At 46.8% G+C, this 15,937-nt stretch overlaps 1 protein-coding gene across 1 annotated transcript in view; it reads left to right on the top strand.

The window, feature by feature from the left end:
- Positions 1-15,937, top strand: part of NRG2 (neuregulin 2) — an 84,661-nt gene that overhangs the window by 68,196 nt on the left and 528 nt on the right. The window contains exons 6-11 of the mRNA XM_009081857.1: positions 5,114-5,137; positions 9,198-9,300; positions 10,213-10,336; positions 11,614-11,741; positions 14,233-14,457; positions 15,829-15,933. Of these exons, the coding sequence (XP_009080105.1) occupies positions 5,114-5,137; positions 9,198-9,300; positions 10,213-10,336; positions 11,614-11,741; positions 14,233-14,457; positions 15,829-15,933 (709 nt within the window). The remainder of the gene's footprint in view (positions 1-5,113; positions 5,138-9,197; positions 9,301-10,212; positions 10,337-11,613; positions 11,742-14,232; positions 14,458-15,828; positions 15,934-15,937) is intronic.

Below are 15,937 nucleotides of genomic sequence, written 5' to 3'. Positions count from 1 at the left end.
GCAGGAACACTTCTATGTTTCCTAAGTCTGCACTTTCTCAACTCTCTTGGACAACTCTCTCAGGCACATAGTGGGATTCTTGAGGCTGTCCTGTGCAAGTTGAGGAGTTGAACTTAGATGATCCTTGTGGGTCCCTTCCAACTCAGAATATTCCATGATTTAGATTCTTTCCATTTTTGATTTATGGAACAATGTAGACATTTTGTATAAAGTTTTCTATTTATGCTTCTCTCTTGTCTGTGAAAACTGAAATTTCATCTTAACCTTGCTGTTTATTCACCTCCCAAAATAATCATCACCAATCTGGAGGACAAACGTCACACCATTCATCATGCTAGTGAAACATTTTCATTTTCTACTTTGTGATCTCATTAAAGTTGCAGTCTGTAGCCTGCCTGTAAACACCCTGGAATAGAGCTGACATTCATATACAGTGTCATCTAGCATGTTCTCCATTTTCACCCCATATTGAATTCTTGGTTTCTTTATGAATTATGAACTTTAATTCATAGTTGGAGTCTTCCTACTATTTTCAGGTAACCACTGGGAGAGCAGCTTTCTCCTAAGCTTTGGGCTCCTCTGAGTCTGTTCTTCAGGCATCAAATCCCTGTTTTGAAGGGGAGAAAGAAAGTTGCTCTTGTTGTTTGGTACTCAGTGTAGTCCTCTGGAAACATGCAAGAGAAGAGCTTGAGCTGAGAAATGAAGGGTCTTGCAGTCATGGACTATCAGATCAATTCTGCTTGCAGTGGACCCTGTGAGGGCATTCATGCATTCCCAGCTTGGTATGTCTTCCAGGGCTCCCTAACTGCAGCCATCAGAGTGTAGTGTGATGGGCCTGGCTCCTGATCGATGTGCTGTGTGACAGGACACATCCCTTGCCTATGCATTACAGGTTCCTTCCAAAAACAGGTGACAGGCACAGGTATTTCTGAGATGAAAACCACTACCTGTTCTTGAGCACTCATCACACCACCATGGGATGATCTCAGCAGTGTGATTCCTGCCCTAGCACAGCACATTTCCTGTAGAATGGGTGTCTGGGTCTTCCCATGAGTCATTCCTTCCAAAGAAATTGCTCTCATAGAGCCTTTCCAGCCAGAAATACATAAACTCTTTGTACTTGCAGAATCTGTATCAGGATCTCTGGGCTGGAAACAGGATCTCGTGTTTCCACAGCAGCACACAAACTGGCTCCAGTGCTGCTGACTTAAACCATCATGGATGCAGAGCAGTGTAGGTTTATTGGATGAGAGGCTTCTTGTGTTTCTGAAGGATAGTCCCTTTCACTCAGAAGTCACCAGGCTGCAGCTGGAGGAGTGTTTATCATCACCCTGACATGTAAAGGTGACCCTTCTGATCAGTAGGGTTTGAAACCTCGGTCCTCACGCTGAGGTGAAGGGTCCCCATGAGCAAAGGGATAAATGTACCACTTCAAGTTCTTCTGGAAATGTCTGGATCTGAATTTTACCTTCTCTGTTCACTTCATTTGCTCAGCAGTAGTTTCCTACCTGCTGATTGCAGTATGAAAATGTGAAGTGAAAGAATGCATCTTTATTTTACCTGCATTTGTTTCCTCCTCCACTTCTTACTCATCTGAACCCCAAACCTATATTTAGCAGCATTTTAGATTCCACAAACATTCTGAATTTTACTTTCAGTGACAGATAACTGCTGACCACTGAATTACAGGGTGATGGCCATGCTTTGGTGTGGTGTAATTACAAAGTCTTTGTGGTTTATCATAGCAGGGTTATTCCTGTCCCCTGGATGCAGTACATCCGGGGAGATCCTTTGGGATCTCCTAGAGTTAATTGCATGCTCATCCACAGCAGCTTGTGCATACCCTGCTGTTACGTATCTGGACTCTTGAGGCTGACCAAATTATTTTTATTGATACAGTACTGAACAGGCTAAATGGTTGTGGAGTATATGGAAAGTTTACAGGCTTTCTCTACCTGGAGATCCCACATATTGCCCAGCTCCTAGCACAGGCACAGTGCCCTCTGTCCCCATCATGTCCTTGCATTGCTCTCTGTACCCCTGGGAAAAACCTGGATCAGGGTCTTGCAAATGGTGCTCCTGTCAGTATAACTGATTATCAATAAACTTATTATCAGTTTATTTTCTTTCTGGTCCTCAGATGTCAATTCTCCACTTTGCTTCATGTCTTGGATCATGCTCTGTGTGCCAGAGAGCATGTTTGGGGGGAATAATGCTCAGTAACTAAACATCTTATCAATGTTCTTGGACAACCTGAAGTCCATTTGAGCATAGGCTCAGTTTTCACATCTATTTGCTAAGGCTTTTATCCTTCTTAATCATCCTGTGAATCTACAGTTCAGTGAGAGTCATCTTGTCTTGAGGTGTTACTCCTATAAGAATATTTTAGATTAAATGTTTGTATCTATTTGTTCATCTTTTAAAACAGGTAAAATACATGATAGAAAAAATCAGTCACAGAGTCACTGTGGGTGAAGTAAGTGTAGGACTTTGAGGGTGCTCAGCCCTAACCTCTTGCCATGGCCAGAGAGGATATATGGATTGCAGAGAGAAAGCTGATGATGTGAAAAAAGTAATACTCTCATTTCCTCAGCTTACAGCTGCCATCTCAGTGCTCTCTTGATCCAATTTATTTGTGTGGTAGCCTCTGGATATATTGCTTCCCATGAAGCTTGTCCCGTGGGGGTTGCAGTGTGCTGCTGCACTCTGTCAGCTCCTGGCATTTATTGGTTTGTCTCTGCAGATGGGATTAATCCATTTCATTTTAGCTATCCCAAAGGCTCTCTCTGCCACAAGCCTGGGGTGCAATACACATCCCCATTGCAACCACCTCCATCAGTGTGGAGTGAATCCCTGTCTGGAGGAGCTGGAGGACCAACCTGGACCTCCTGCTTCCAGCAGTCCAGTCTGCCAGACTAACTGGGAAGGTGAGTGGAATGCAGATTGACTGTTGCAGGACAGTGCAGGTGCCTATGAGGAAAGGCTGAGAGGATTTGTTCAGGATGCTCTGTTTTCGGTTATGGGTTATAGAGAAGCAACATCTGTAGCCTGAAATGATGATAGAGGAGTATTGAGTAGCCATGGACATCAGATGCAGGAGCACAGGCTGGAGTAAGGCTTCCTCTACCTGCAAAGCTGCTGGTGGGTTTGTAGGCACAAGGACTCACATACACTCCAGCTGCTGCATGGTTGCATGGTTTGTCTCCTGCTCAGGGAGCCTTCAGCTGAGATCCAGCTAGTCACTTGGCAATATCTGCTCCCTGAGGTGGGGCAGCCAAAAGAGATGACAGTTCTGATATGAGAGGGACAGTGGGAAGGCTCAGTCTCCTCAGGTCCTGCCCACCAGCTCTGTTTGCACAGGCATTTCTGAGTTTGCAAAAAAACATCAAAATGTTTTGAATTGCATCCATTTGTAGCTGTAGATGTTGCAGCAAATTGTGGAATATGGACAAAATGTCGCAGCATAGGCAGTAGGCAGCTGTCAGATGGACCAACAGCTTAGATTTATAGATGAAATTTGATGTATCTCTACATGCATTTGTCATAGTGTCAGAGGAAACTGCAATGGTAGGAAGACGTTGGACTAGGTCAGAGCTGGATGTGATAACCAAGAGGTTGAATAAAGTCTGTCCAGTTCTCTGCTGCCCACCACATTGTGTCCACATTACTGCAACTTGTACAAAATGACTGTGAAATGCATGGTAGAGTTTGCCATTCCCTTTGCACAAGTGTGAGATGTGAAGCAGAGAGCAGCCAGGTTTTGTGGCCTTTAAATTATACAAAGTGCTTAAAAAACCCAATCCCCACCCAACTCCCACCTCTCCTCCCCAAAAACCCACCCAAACATCAGCATTGATTTGAAGAGAAGAACCTGCTTTAGAACACGTGTTTACATGTTCCATAATGATTAGTGCTGATTTCCCCCTGCCTAAATTTTGAACAGCATTGCAAAAGAAAGTCAATATTTCTATGCAGCAAAAAGCAGTTCCTATGGAAAATATAGTAAATAAATCTGGACATCTCCAAGCTGCAAATAATCTTGTGTGTATGGTGATTGGGAGCAGCAGAGCTCACTTTTGTGTGCAGTGGTAAGTATGGAGAACTTTAATGTTTATGTAAGAAAAACTGTCTTTAGGTGAGGTGTGTACCAGGAAAATTGCTAAAATTCAGTTCTGGAATAACTGTGTTGTTGATTCATAGGGTGAACTCCTGTGCTTAGCAGGATTTGTGATTGCAGCTGAACTGCAATCCTACTTGTGATGAATATGAATCTGAAAGCAGATGCTCCAATTCAGGCTTTTTGCAGCATGCTTGTGTTTCTCAAACAAAGCAGAACCAGAGCAGAAGTGAAATTTGGAAGACCACAGGCTTGAGGGAAACTTTGAGTGCAATTTGCACTTGTAGATCTGCAAGGGATTCATTGCCTTGGCTGGGCAACTCTTCCCTTGCAGCATCCATGGTTCGTTGCAGCTCTGTGCAGCCCAGAGCAGACTGACACGCTGTCAGTGCTGCAGTGACACTGTGCACCCCAGACCAGATGTGAGGTCACAGGCAGCAGAATGGTGCTGGCAAGCCTCAGGGCCCTGGGCAAGCACCCACACATCTGTCTGCCCAGCATTCCTCGTTGGTGCACAGGCCCCCAGGCAGAGAGGGGCGTGGGAAACCACGCAGGGCAGATTTGGCCTGTAGAAAGGGAATGAATGGGTTTTACCACATTCATGCAGTCCCTATGTGTTTTGACCTGTCAGGAGTTGTTTCAGAACAAGTGTACCTTCCCTTTTTTTTCTTTTTTTTTTTCCCCCTGCCTAAACTGTGAATTCCATATCAGGTACTAACAAACATGGCTCATCTCAAAAGAATTCATAATTAACTGAAAGAATTCATAATTAACTTTCACTGCAATTTGTTTGGGTCTTTCTTTGCATAACATGTAAGCTCTGGTGGGGATTTGAAATGCTCTGAAGCATACAGTGTCTCTGTGTGACTGCTGCTGAGCCTACTGAAAGCTAACCTGCTGTAACTGCACGGTGTGTGTGTTTGTATTTTAGAGTTCTCTGACAGACCTGTTTTTCTTTTTCTCTTTCTCTTCCTTGTCTTCTTTCTGCATTGGCAGAGCATCTTGGATTTGAATTAAAGGGTATGGAACAACCATTCATTTATTAATCAGAAGCCATTAAGAGCTTCCCACATTATATTTATGGCTTTAATGGGATGATTAAAAAATCAGCTGTTCTCTTCTCTTCCCTGGCACCAAGAGAGATGTTTGGATTAAAAAAAAAAAAAAAAAAAAAGCAAAACAAAATCAAAACAAAGCAAATCACAAATTCTAACTGTAAACCTATAAAAATGCACGTGTATTTTTAGCAGCACTTTTTTCTTTGTTCCAAGCAGCAGCCTGGTGTGTGTGGCATGACTGGGATGTTACAATTGCCATACATCTCCATTCAACATGCTTTTGTGCATTTAACTGAAAAGGAGGAGTTTGTGTCTATCCCAAAGGTTGCCAGCAGGCACAGCTTGGGAATGGGCAGGCATTCCAGGAATGGGAAGACAAGTTTTAGGAAGATCAGGGCTTTTATAGAAATTGCCATCCCAGACACACTAACCTCCACTGGATCCTACAAAGGGTCAGGATGAGCTTTGCCATTCTTCCTCCCAAAGTTTAGCAGCTCTTTTTGGTTCTTGAGCAGGAGGAAATTGTTCCAAGAATGATGTCATGAGACGAGTTAGCCTAGAAAACTATATACCAGAGAAGTCAGTAGTTGCCCATGAGAGTGGAGAGTGTAATACTGATAGCCATGGTGGCAAGCTTGGAAAAACACTGCAGTAACTTGAATGCTGTTTAAAAGATCCCCTTTGGGCATTTACCTGCTTCTCCTCAATTGCTCATAGTCATATTACTTTCCTTCCATTCTCCTCAGTCTGTTCTTAGAAATATAGCAAGTTATCTCTTGAGTAAGCTCTTGGGAAATCAAAGCCTTGAGGCAAGGTTTCCCTTGAGTGTACAAGCCAAGTGCAGGGAGGGCTGGTCAGATGAGAGCAGAGAGTTTGAGCAACCAGGTCTAGTGGAAGGTGTCCCTGCCCATGGCAGGGGTTGGAACGAGATGAGCTTTCCAACCCAAACCAGTCTGTGATTCTATGATGATTCTATTATTTATCACTTAACTTGAAAGCATTGACCCAGCTGTGTCAGCCAGAGCAGATCTTCACATGAAGATGCTTCAATTCCATGTGCTAGAGGTATGGGGACACCAATCTTTCAGTTATGGATGCTAAATTGCCTCCTCAGGTCTCTGTGGTGGAGGGGCATGTACTAGCTGGAGCTGAAGAAACTTCTCTCCTCTAGTTCTTGCATGCCTGGTCCCCCAGGACTGGTGTGCATCCCCCAACAGTTCTTCCCTGACACAGCAGAAGTGTGAGATTTGTGCTCAGGTGTTTCAGAGAAAGTGGTGCTGCTAATGCTAATACACTCAAACAAACTTCAAAATCGAGGATTTTTGACATCCCTTTTTTGTTGACCTTTTGTCCTTTTCCTCATCCATTCTCAATGTCATCACAGAACCGCACACATCCTGTTCCCAGTCTGCAGTCGTCTCTTCTCTGTCATTCGTCTGTCACTGTCATGCCTTGCTGTGACACCCATGGCTGGACTGTGATTCTGTCGGCATTGTGTGGCACCACATGGTTTGTTCATAGTGTTTGCTGCTGTAGAGTGACGATGCTGCTGATGAAGACGTGGTGTTTGTAGAGCATAGAGACACAAATGGACAAGTCCTGCTCCAGGAACTTACCTGCTCAAATACAAAATTGTAGTGTGCATTCTCTTCTTTTCTTTCTGTCGTTGTTGAGATGGTTTTGTGCAACAAGAAGATACTGTTATTGAGCATCAACTTTAATGAGCTGTTGAGAGCCAAGCTAAATTGCTATCAGCAGGTCATTCAATTTTCAGTTTGCAGCAGTGATGCACAGCCCCACACTTCACTGCTTCACGTAGCAGAGCTGTCAGCTTGGGCAGAGAGGCTAAATCTGCATTTCTGATGAACTGAAACATTCCCTATGCAATTCAGTGAAGGTTCAGGCCAGTCAGACATGCCAGAGTCAGGGTCCCATACTGACATGATTACCAGAACAGAGGCTGTGAATTGTGCCTTGGGTGACTAATTTTGTCATGTGATAGGTAAAAAAACCCCAAACAAAACAAAAGCCATAGTTTTGATGGCTTTGCTCTTTCTTCCTCCTCCATGATTCAAAGGGATTTATGCTTAGGAAAAGAAATCTTTCTAGCAAAAAAGCATTGCTGGCAAAGAACCTGTGAAAAAATCGGTTTGATGGATGAGTCCATGGTGAAAACTGCCCTTCTGCCCAGCCTTTTTTTTTTTGTTAAAGTAGTTTTTCCTGAGTAGTAGCAAAATTCTTGCCCAGTGCCATCCATAACCAGGATGTATAACATCTCTGAAACTCCTGTCTGAAGGAGAGAGCTGTACAGCTGGAATCCAGGTTCCAGAGGCGTGCAAGAGCAGGAAACCTTGTCTGCCATGGTTGCTGATCCCTGGAATAGGGAATCCACGCAAGGAAACACATCACTGAAGGACGTGTTTCACCCCAGAGCGAGTGCTTTCCCCATTCCAGCTCTAATTGGTTCCTTGTAGGAAAGAACCCACAAGCAAGATCTGTTGATGTTTTACATCTTCATGCCAGGTTTGTCATTCTCTGCCCTTCTTTAGCAAACCTTTTTCTGTTCCCATTTTGGAAGTTAGAAGGAGGTAAACATTTTTTCTAACACCTTTTTTTCTTCTTAAAATGACAAGCTGAAATTGTTCTATATAGTTCAGTTATTGGGAAGGTTTCATTGCTTCCCCCTTACTTTTTTGCTCAAGTCTAGTCCCAAGGACCAGACCTGTTTCTCTTCTGGTTTTGTATTGGGGTGTTTGTAAGCACTGAGGGTATCAGATAGCCTATGCAAGGTATTTTGATGCATGGTGCAGCACGCTGAGCTCAGCAACCATGGCATGACTCTGCCTAATCTAGATGAAAACAACATTTCAATGAATATTAAAGAAGGCACAAACCCCAATCACTTTAACATTAACACGTAGTGTGGGGGCATGAGGATGTAGTTCATAGATGCTGAACTGAGATGCTCATGGCAGCTGTACACTGAGTCCTTCTCTCAGTCATCCAGCTGGAGAACCAAATGTCCTCTGCTGATCTCAGAGCAGGTTTCTGGATGTCACCGAGAAGAACATCTGCTCTGGTATAGCCACAGAGGAAGAGTTGTCCTTGCCATGTGATTTCTGCCTAGGTGTAGTTCCGTTGCACTCCAAGTGATATCCAAGCATTTCCTGGGAGCTTTGATTGATGGGAATGAATTACCTCTCTTCCAGCATGGTCTGGGTTTTGATGCAAGTGACTGGCTCTTCTGGTTTGAAAGGTGACACATGGTTGTATTTGAGAAAAGCAGCAGCAAGCTGCTTGTATTTTGTGTGTGCCTCTGAGTTACCTGGTGCAATGGAATGAGTCACTTCCTAGGGTTCCATTAAAAACCCATAACTGTAATTGGTTACTGTATTTTGATTACTCCACTCCCTTTCCTTTGTCTAACGTGCTGTCACTTTTCCATCCTCATGCTGCTTTTTGACCATTCTAGGATGTCCCTTTCAGCACCTACATGCTTTGGGGCCTGTTGCTCGGTGGTCCTAGCGCACTGCCGAGCTCCAGGGCATGCAGCCGCTGCAAGGCAAAGCATTCTGAGCCCGTCAGAGCAGAGCCTGTGATCAGGGCATCACAGGGCATGCGTGTCCGTGGTGAGTGGGGGATGCTCGAGGGCTTCCTTGGTAGGTGTCTAAGGTACCAGGAAGGGGGGATCTGCTGGAAGGGAGAGGAGAGTCATGGGGCTTTTTGAGATTAGTCACCAAGCTGTGCTGTGGGAAAACAAGGGAAATTGAGAAGTGTGAGAGCAGAAGGGGTGAACCACCAAGTGACAGAGGGCAAAGGTGCAAGGAGACAAAAGGAGTGGTCTCTTGAGGGGTGAGTGAGGCTGGGCCAGCTGGGCTCAGGTTTGGGGCAGTGGATTGGTAGGAGTTCTGCCCAAGCCCTGTCCTCCATCCTACCCACACGCAATGCTGGTTCCTGTGCAGCCAGATGCATCCCTGGTGCTGGAGCCCATTTGTAACTGGTTTCTTTCTCTCCATTTGCAGAAGCAGAAGAGCTCTACCAGAAGAGAGTTTTAACCATCACGGGAATCTGTGTTGCGTTGCTTGTGGTGGGCATCGTCTGTGTGGTAGCTTACTGTAAAACCAAGTGAGTATGGGTGGCTAACAGGCAAGAACTGGCCAGTGGTTAGTGAGTGGCAGTGTTCATGCTTCACACTTTCATGCTTTTCACCCAAATGCTATTTTAAGGAGATGCTGTGCTGTGGTATACCCAGGAAGTTGTCATGCAGGAGGCCAGTGAAGCCATCTACCAGGCTGTGCCTGAGCAGGGTGTTTTCCTTGAACCATTGGCTTATGCCCTGAAACAACATCATTTTGCCCAGCTAGGTGATGCTGTATTACTGGCAAAAAGTGGCTCCCAAGCCAGCAGCTCACCTTCTGACAGCAGAAGCACACTGGGCTATGGTGCAGAAATCGTGGGCTCAGTTGTGTATATTTCAGAGATTTTTGGAGCAATCTTGATGGAACAGGAGGTTTTTAGAGCCTCTTTTCTGGCCTTCTCTGCCTGGACAACATCTTTCTCCCTACTTGCTCTGAACCTCACCTCAGTTCATGGTGTGCCTGGGACCCGGTGGGTCTTGTGGAGCGGCTGTCCTGCCAAGGGCACAGGTAGACTTTGCCACTTTGTCCTTAATGCAGGACAGGTCAAGTGTCTTGCCACCAAGATCAAGCCAGGACCTGCTCCCCTTTTCCCTCCTCTCCACCTTTCTCCTCCAGTCCCAGCACCATGGTGCCCCTGGCTCCACTGCTGGGCCTTGTCTTGAACAGGGGACCCTGTACCCAGCTTCTCAAACTGTCCAGTTCATGTTTTTTTTAAAAAGCAGCAGAAGGTGTTACATGTTGAATGCCTTCTTATTTGCAACTTTCCACAAACACCAGTGGAACATTCATGTGTCCAAGACTTGCTTTCTCTATCGTCTGCATCCCCCAGGTGTCTCTGGCGGCAGAGAGCCCCAGGAGAGAAGCCTTCCTAATTGATAATTTCTTTACTGTCTTAAAGGAAACAAAGAAAACAAATGCATAATCATTTACGGCAGAACATGTGCCCTGCCCATCAGAACAGGAGCCTCGCGAACGGGCCGAGCCATCCACGTCTGGATCCTGAGGAAATCCAAATGGCTGATGTAAGACTTTTGTCTCCATCTCCCTGCATGCTCCTAAGGGCCTGTTTTCTGCCAGGGACTTGACGTGGGTGTGTGTGCTTACACACCTGTGTGCGTGTGCATGAGAAGCAAAACACTAACAAACTTGAGCAAAAAGATGAGATTCTGCGTAGAAACTTTTCCAAAACCAACATCTGAAGGGAAATGTCAATTTACTTTGAAGCACAGGATGAGATTAGGGCACTTGGGACAGGCTTGTTTTGATGAATCAAGAGTGATCCTCTTTGCCTCTAAGAGAGATGTTCCCGATGTTTCCTGTTTATTAAGTTATCCCATCAAGTCCCGTTTTGCAGCATGACCAATGGGATTGGCGCAGCAGTGTCCGGAGCTGCCACGGTGACCGTGTCACGCTGAAGCACTGCATCAGCCCACCTGCCCCTGCTAGGAGTTGCATCCTGGGAAGGTGGGATGTCCTGGTGGGCTGCCAGTGTCATACCAGTGAGAATGATCTACATCTTTAGGACCAGATCCAGAAAGGCAGTTCATTCTCATGACTTCACTCATGAGATTCCCATCAAACTCCATAAATTCAATAGGACCATCAATGGGCTTAAGTGCCTTGCTGGACTAAGGCCTTGAAAGGGGTCATTAAAAGGGAAGGGGGAAGCAGAGCCAAACAAGAAGTACTGGTGGGAATGAGTCTAGTGAATCAGCTACAAACTCTGCTGGGTCACCCTTTGGATATTAAAATTTAGTTAGGTTGAATCCCAGCCATTAGGGAAGGGGAAGACGGAATTTCTAAGAACCACAGTCCCCTGGCCCCTAAGTACAGACTCTCCCAGAGGTCTTAGTGCCCCTGTGAGAAGCAGTGTTGGTTGTTTGATGAAGGAATATCTCAGCATAAATATTTGGATCGCACCTGGTGTTTTTGCAGGACTTGTATCTCTGGCAGATTTCACATCATTCTCTTTTTGCTGATACTTGGTCAGGTGTAACCTCCTGTGGGCAGCAGGGATGTGTCTCTGCTCAGTAGTTACACATGGTACCACTGTCCTCTGGGGAACCCCTTGGCTCTCCATACCCTTCCTCAGTCCCTGTGCCACAGCCCTTTTCCAGTGTTCAAAGTGAAGGGGCAGAGAAGAGCCTCCACCCTCCTTGTCTCTTCCCGTGGGGTGCAGAGCCTCTGAGTTCACTCAGTCCTCACCTGATTTCAGCAGAAATAATCAAGCCAGTTCATTTTTTCTGCTGCAGCACTCACAAACTGGTGGCTGAACTGTGTGACTCTTCATATTTTGCAGTATATATCTAAGAATGTTTCTGCCACCGAGCACGTGATCCGAAGGGAAACAGAGACAACCTTTTCAGGAAGTCACTCCTGCTCCCCATCTCATCACTGCTCCACAGCCACTCCAACATCCAGCCAGAGGTGATGTATACCATTTTCCCCTGAACTTTCTCCTGCTGTTTGCCTTAGAATGCTGTGTGATTCAAAGGTTTTCCTTTCACCTCTCTCTCCGTTTTCATTTGATATTTGGCTCTGCACTGGCATATGGGTCATGCCTATACTGCAGGTCTCTGTGGGCACAGCTAGTTAGCAAGAGGTGTGGAAAAGTGTGATCCTTGACCTGCTGAGAGATGCCAGCAGGAACCTGCACTACTGACATAGCTGGAAACCAGGAGGAAATGAAGTTCTGCTTCCTGGCTTTGCACAGACCCAAATAGAAGGAAGCATGTAGGAAAGGCTTTGCAAGTTGTGTTTTGTAACCACAATGTACATCTGAAACAATTCATTAAGCACACACAGGTTATCTGTTTCATATTTAGAATGTATTCACCTTGTGGAAGACAAAGTACACAAAGTATCATAAAATGTTTTGGTCAGATCTTCAAAGTTAGGGTCTGACTTGGAAGTCACAGGTTTTCACCGGAAAAAAACCCACTCCTGTGCTATTTATCAGAGCCCAGACAGTTGTGTTAGAATCTCAGCCTCTGAGGTGGTGACACCTCTTTCATGGGAAGTCTTTCTGAAGCTTTCAGGAAAATTGTGTCCAGCAGGAAAGGGCCAAGAATTCTTGTGACACAGGATGAGACATACTTTTTTGTTTTCATTTCAAAATAATCACTGAGGGAAGAGCAACATGGCTTGGAAGCTGAAATTCTGGCATTTTTTGAGAGCATTTAAATGTCAGATGGGCTTCCCTATTTTTATCATGTCCAGAAAAGTCCTTCAAATACTCTGAAGAAAGCCCTGTGCTGTTTCGAGTTCAGATGTTCTGGTTCTCCCTCTTACATAGCTCTCGCGCTTCTTCTGGTGTTTCCCTTGGAGATCACTTGCCTTTGATACGTGACTGGCTCATGTACTTCATTAGCCCGATGGGTTTGTCTCCATTCATCCACGAATCCTAGAATTCTTTCAGCTAAAGCTCATAGGTGGCTGCTGGCAGGTTTCCTCAGGGTTCAGGCATTCATCATGGTTGAGCAAGTACTCTCAGTTACAATGAGCAACATCAACTTCAGATATTGAACTTGGGTTTTCAGGTGAATTCCTCGTCAGATTCCTCTGGCTAGACCTCTAACGTAGAGAGGGAGCCAAGAATGACTTGATTAGCTGGAAATGACTGCTTTTTCCAGGGAAATCCCACCCCTGGTGAGTTAGACGTGTGTCTTCCAGGTTTTTTGAACACGTACTCAGGAGCCCAACGCTGGCTACGTGTGTGCAAGCTTGAGCCGGGTGCAGAGACTCCTGTGCCTGCAGAGCTGCACCTTGCTGGCCTTCCATGCACACTTCAAAGTCCTGGGCCATCCCTGGGTAGCTCCTGAAGATACAAAGGTGTGCCTGGAGGGCAGCATTAGCACATGACAGCTGTAGGGAGGAACCTACCTTGCGTAGCCTATGGTGCTGGCTACCTGCCACCTAATCTTCTTGAGTCAAGTGCAGAAGCAGGTGCTTCTTGAAGTCATGCCAGAGGCAAACTACTGGCATAATCAGGCTCCATTTTACTCCATCAGCGCCTCTAATGAGGACGCCGTTAGAAGTTATAAATGAGCATGTGCCTGGAGCCATCAATAATTAACAAGTGCTTGGGAAGTCTTAATGAGGCCTTCTCTCCTCTGCAACCCCCCTCCCAAAATCCTCCACCAGCACTGCTCCATCTGGTGCCATTTGGGAGTTCAGAGCTGTTGCTCTAATGGATCATGTATTTCTGCTGTGGTTGGCATGGTGGCCGTGGTGCAGGTGGGACCCTGGTGTGCAGGTGGCCCCATGTGTCCTTGGTGAGTCTTTATGGGATGTCCTCTTTGCACCAAGACTAGGGCAGGTGGATCTGCAGGTGCTCAGCAAGGTCCAGCCAGCACATCATAGTTTTTGTCTAGCACCTTGAAAATGTTTCACTGCCAAAGTCTTTCATAAACTAGTGGAAACTGAGCATCTAGATCTCCCTTCAGTATACTTTGCTGATTTTGAGTGACTTCTCCTGGCTCCTTTCTGGTAGTGTTTCTGAAGGGGCTGTCACTTGGCAATGCAGGTGGCACATTTGAAGAAACTTGGCTGACTTGCCTTGGCATGGCCAATGTGTTGCTCCACACCCAGAGTGCTTTGCAAGCACAAAGCAGGATTGCCCTGGCCTCCCTCCAGAGGCTGTCCCGTTCTTCCGCCAGCCATCAGGAGGTGGTGTCATAAATATCTGCTATGTGCTGGCGTGCCTTCTCTAATCATATCTTTAAGAAGTAGCAGCAAAAGGCAAATCAAAGATAGGGCTGGAAAGTTGAGCATCCCTGGCCAGATGTATCTAAGTGAGAGAGAGGGACCCCAGTGCAGAGGTGCAGAGCCACGTGTGAGCAGTGCCTGCATGCAGCTCTTTGGAGAAGACCTTCATGGATATTCCTTGCTCACTGTCCATATGGGGTCTGGTCCACAGACATGAAAGCCACACCTGGAGCTTGGAGCGAACGGAGAGTCTGACTTCAGATTCCCAGTCTGGGATAATGCTGTCCTCGGTGGGAACCAGCAAATGCAACAGCCCTGCGTGCGTGGAGGCACGGGCTCGCCGCGGGGCCACCTTCTGCATCGAGGACTCACGGAGGCCCACGACGCAGTATCGCGACTCGGTGGATTCTCTGCGGGACTCACCACACAGCGAGAGGTCAGATCCCACTGCTTGGTGCTGCTCCCTGTGCCAAACACAAAAATCTTGGCCTTTCCCAGTCCTGGAGCAGCAGTCCCATGGTAGCACTGAGGAACCTTCAGCTCTGGTCCTACCAGAGGAAACCACTACCCCAAGAGGCCACTCTGGTAGGGGCAGCAGCCAGCTCTGCACCCTGTTCACCTGGTGGCAATGTGGATTTGGAGCACAGGGATGACAGGAACAGAAAATACTTGGCTGCAGTCAGCAGCTGGTAAAGAAAAACTGCCTGAGCACACCCCAGGCAACTTGGTAGACTGGCAGCTTGAGCAGGGTCTGGCCCTCAAGTATATGGGGAAGATGTGTGTGTCCTCAGCGTAGTCCTGAGTGGCCTTGGGACAGGGCTCTGTGTGATCCAGCCTTCTGGGGAACACAACTGCAGAACTGAGACACCAGCAGTAGCAGCAACAGTTGTCCTGTTTCCAGTCTGGTTCCTCATGGTGCAAAAGCACACCTCCATCCTTTCTCCAGCCCTTTTGCAGGTAGCTGCAGGTGACCCTGGGTGGCCACATGGCCACTTCAAGGCAGTGAGACTTGTCCTTGAGGCAGAGGAGAAAGGCAGCATCTCCTGCTCTCTCATTCCAGTCCCTGGTCTATTCAGGCAGGCTGACCCAGCTTGTCCAGAGATCTCATACTTCACAAAACACACGAGTAAAAAGGCACTGGACAAGCCAGAGAGCCTGGGCAGGTGGAATTAGGCAGAGGCACCTTTGACACTATAGAGAAGAAAGGAGATCTGCTCCTTAGTAAGAGGTGGTACCTCTTCCTGGAAGGAAAGGTTGTTTGGAAAGGTGCTGGATGAGACATGAATGGCCACACTGATGTTGTCACTAAAGGAGAGGAAAGTGATATATGCCTTTTTGAGACACAAGATTTTTGCTAAGTCAGAGGAAGCAATGCCCAGGCTTTCCCCATCTGTGGCCTGAGCAAGGGGAGGGAATTTCAGGGATGTTCCTCAGAGACAAGCCTGACAGCTCCAGAGGGAACAGAAAGCAGCTGGCAGGAAGATGAGAGGCAATGAAGGCTTGACTCAGCCTGCTGGAAGATGATGCAGGGTTTGCAGTGATGCAGGGTGGGAATTGTATACCGAGTCCCTCGGGAGAGGCAGTTTGGGGATGCATGACGCATAGTGCTCAAGCACCCACTGAAGCCAGCAGCTCACGCTCCCTTGGCACAGCGGTGCAAGGTCCCTCCACCTCATTTCCAGGAGATGCAGAGCTCCAGGAGCAGGTGCACATCATGTGTCTCTGGGCCAGGTGCTCAGCAAAGCACAGGTACGGTTGGTGGTTTTGGGGGTTGTTCGGTGTCCAACAGAGGTGTTGCTTTTTTCAGGTACGTGTCGGCCCTGACCACACCAGCACGCCTGTCGCCTGTTGACTTCCACTACTCGATGACCACACAGGTGCCCACCTTTGAGATCACCTCCCCCAACTCGGCGCAC

This window comes from Acanthisitta chloris, unplaced genomic scaffold, assembly GCF_000695815.1.
Source record: "Acanthisitta chloris isolate BGI_N310 unplaced genomic scaffold, ASM69581v1 scaffold1079, whole genome shotgun sequence".
Classification (NCBI taxonomy): domain Eukaryota; kingdom Metazoa; phylum Chordata; class Aves; order Passeriformes; family Acanthisittidae; genus Acanthisitta; species Acanthisitta chloris.
Note: the sequence above shows the minus strand (reverse complement) of the source record. Positions and strands in the feature narration are given on the sequence as shown.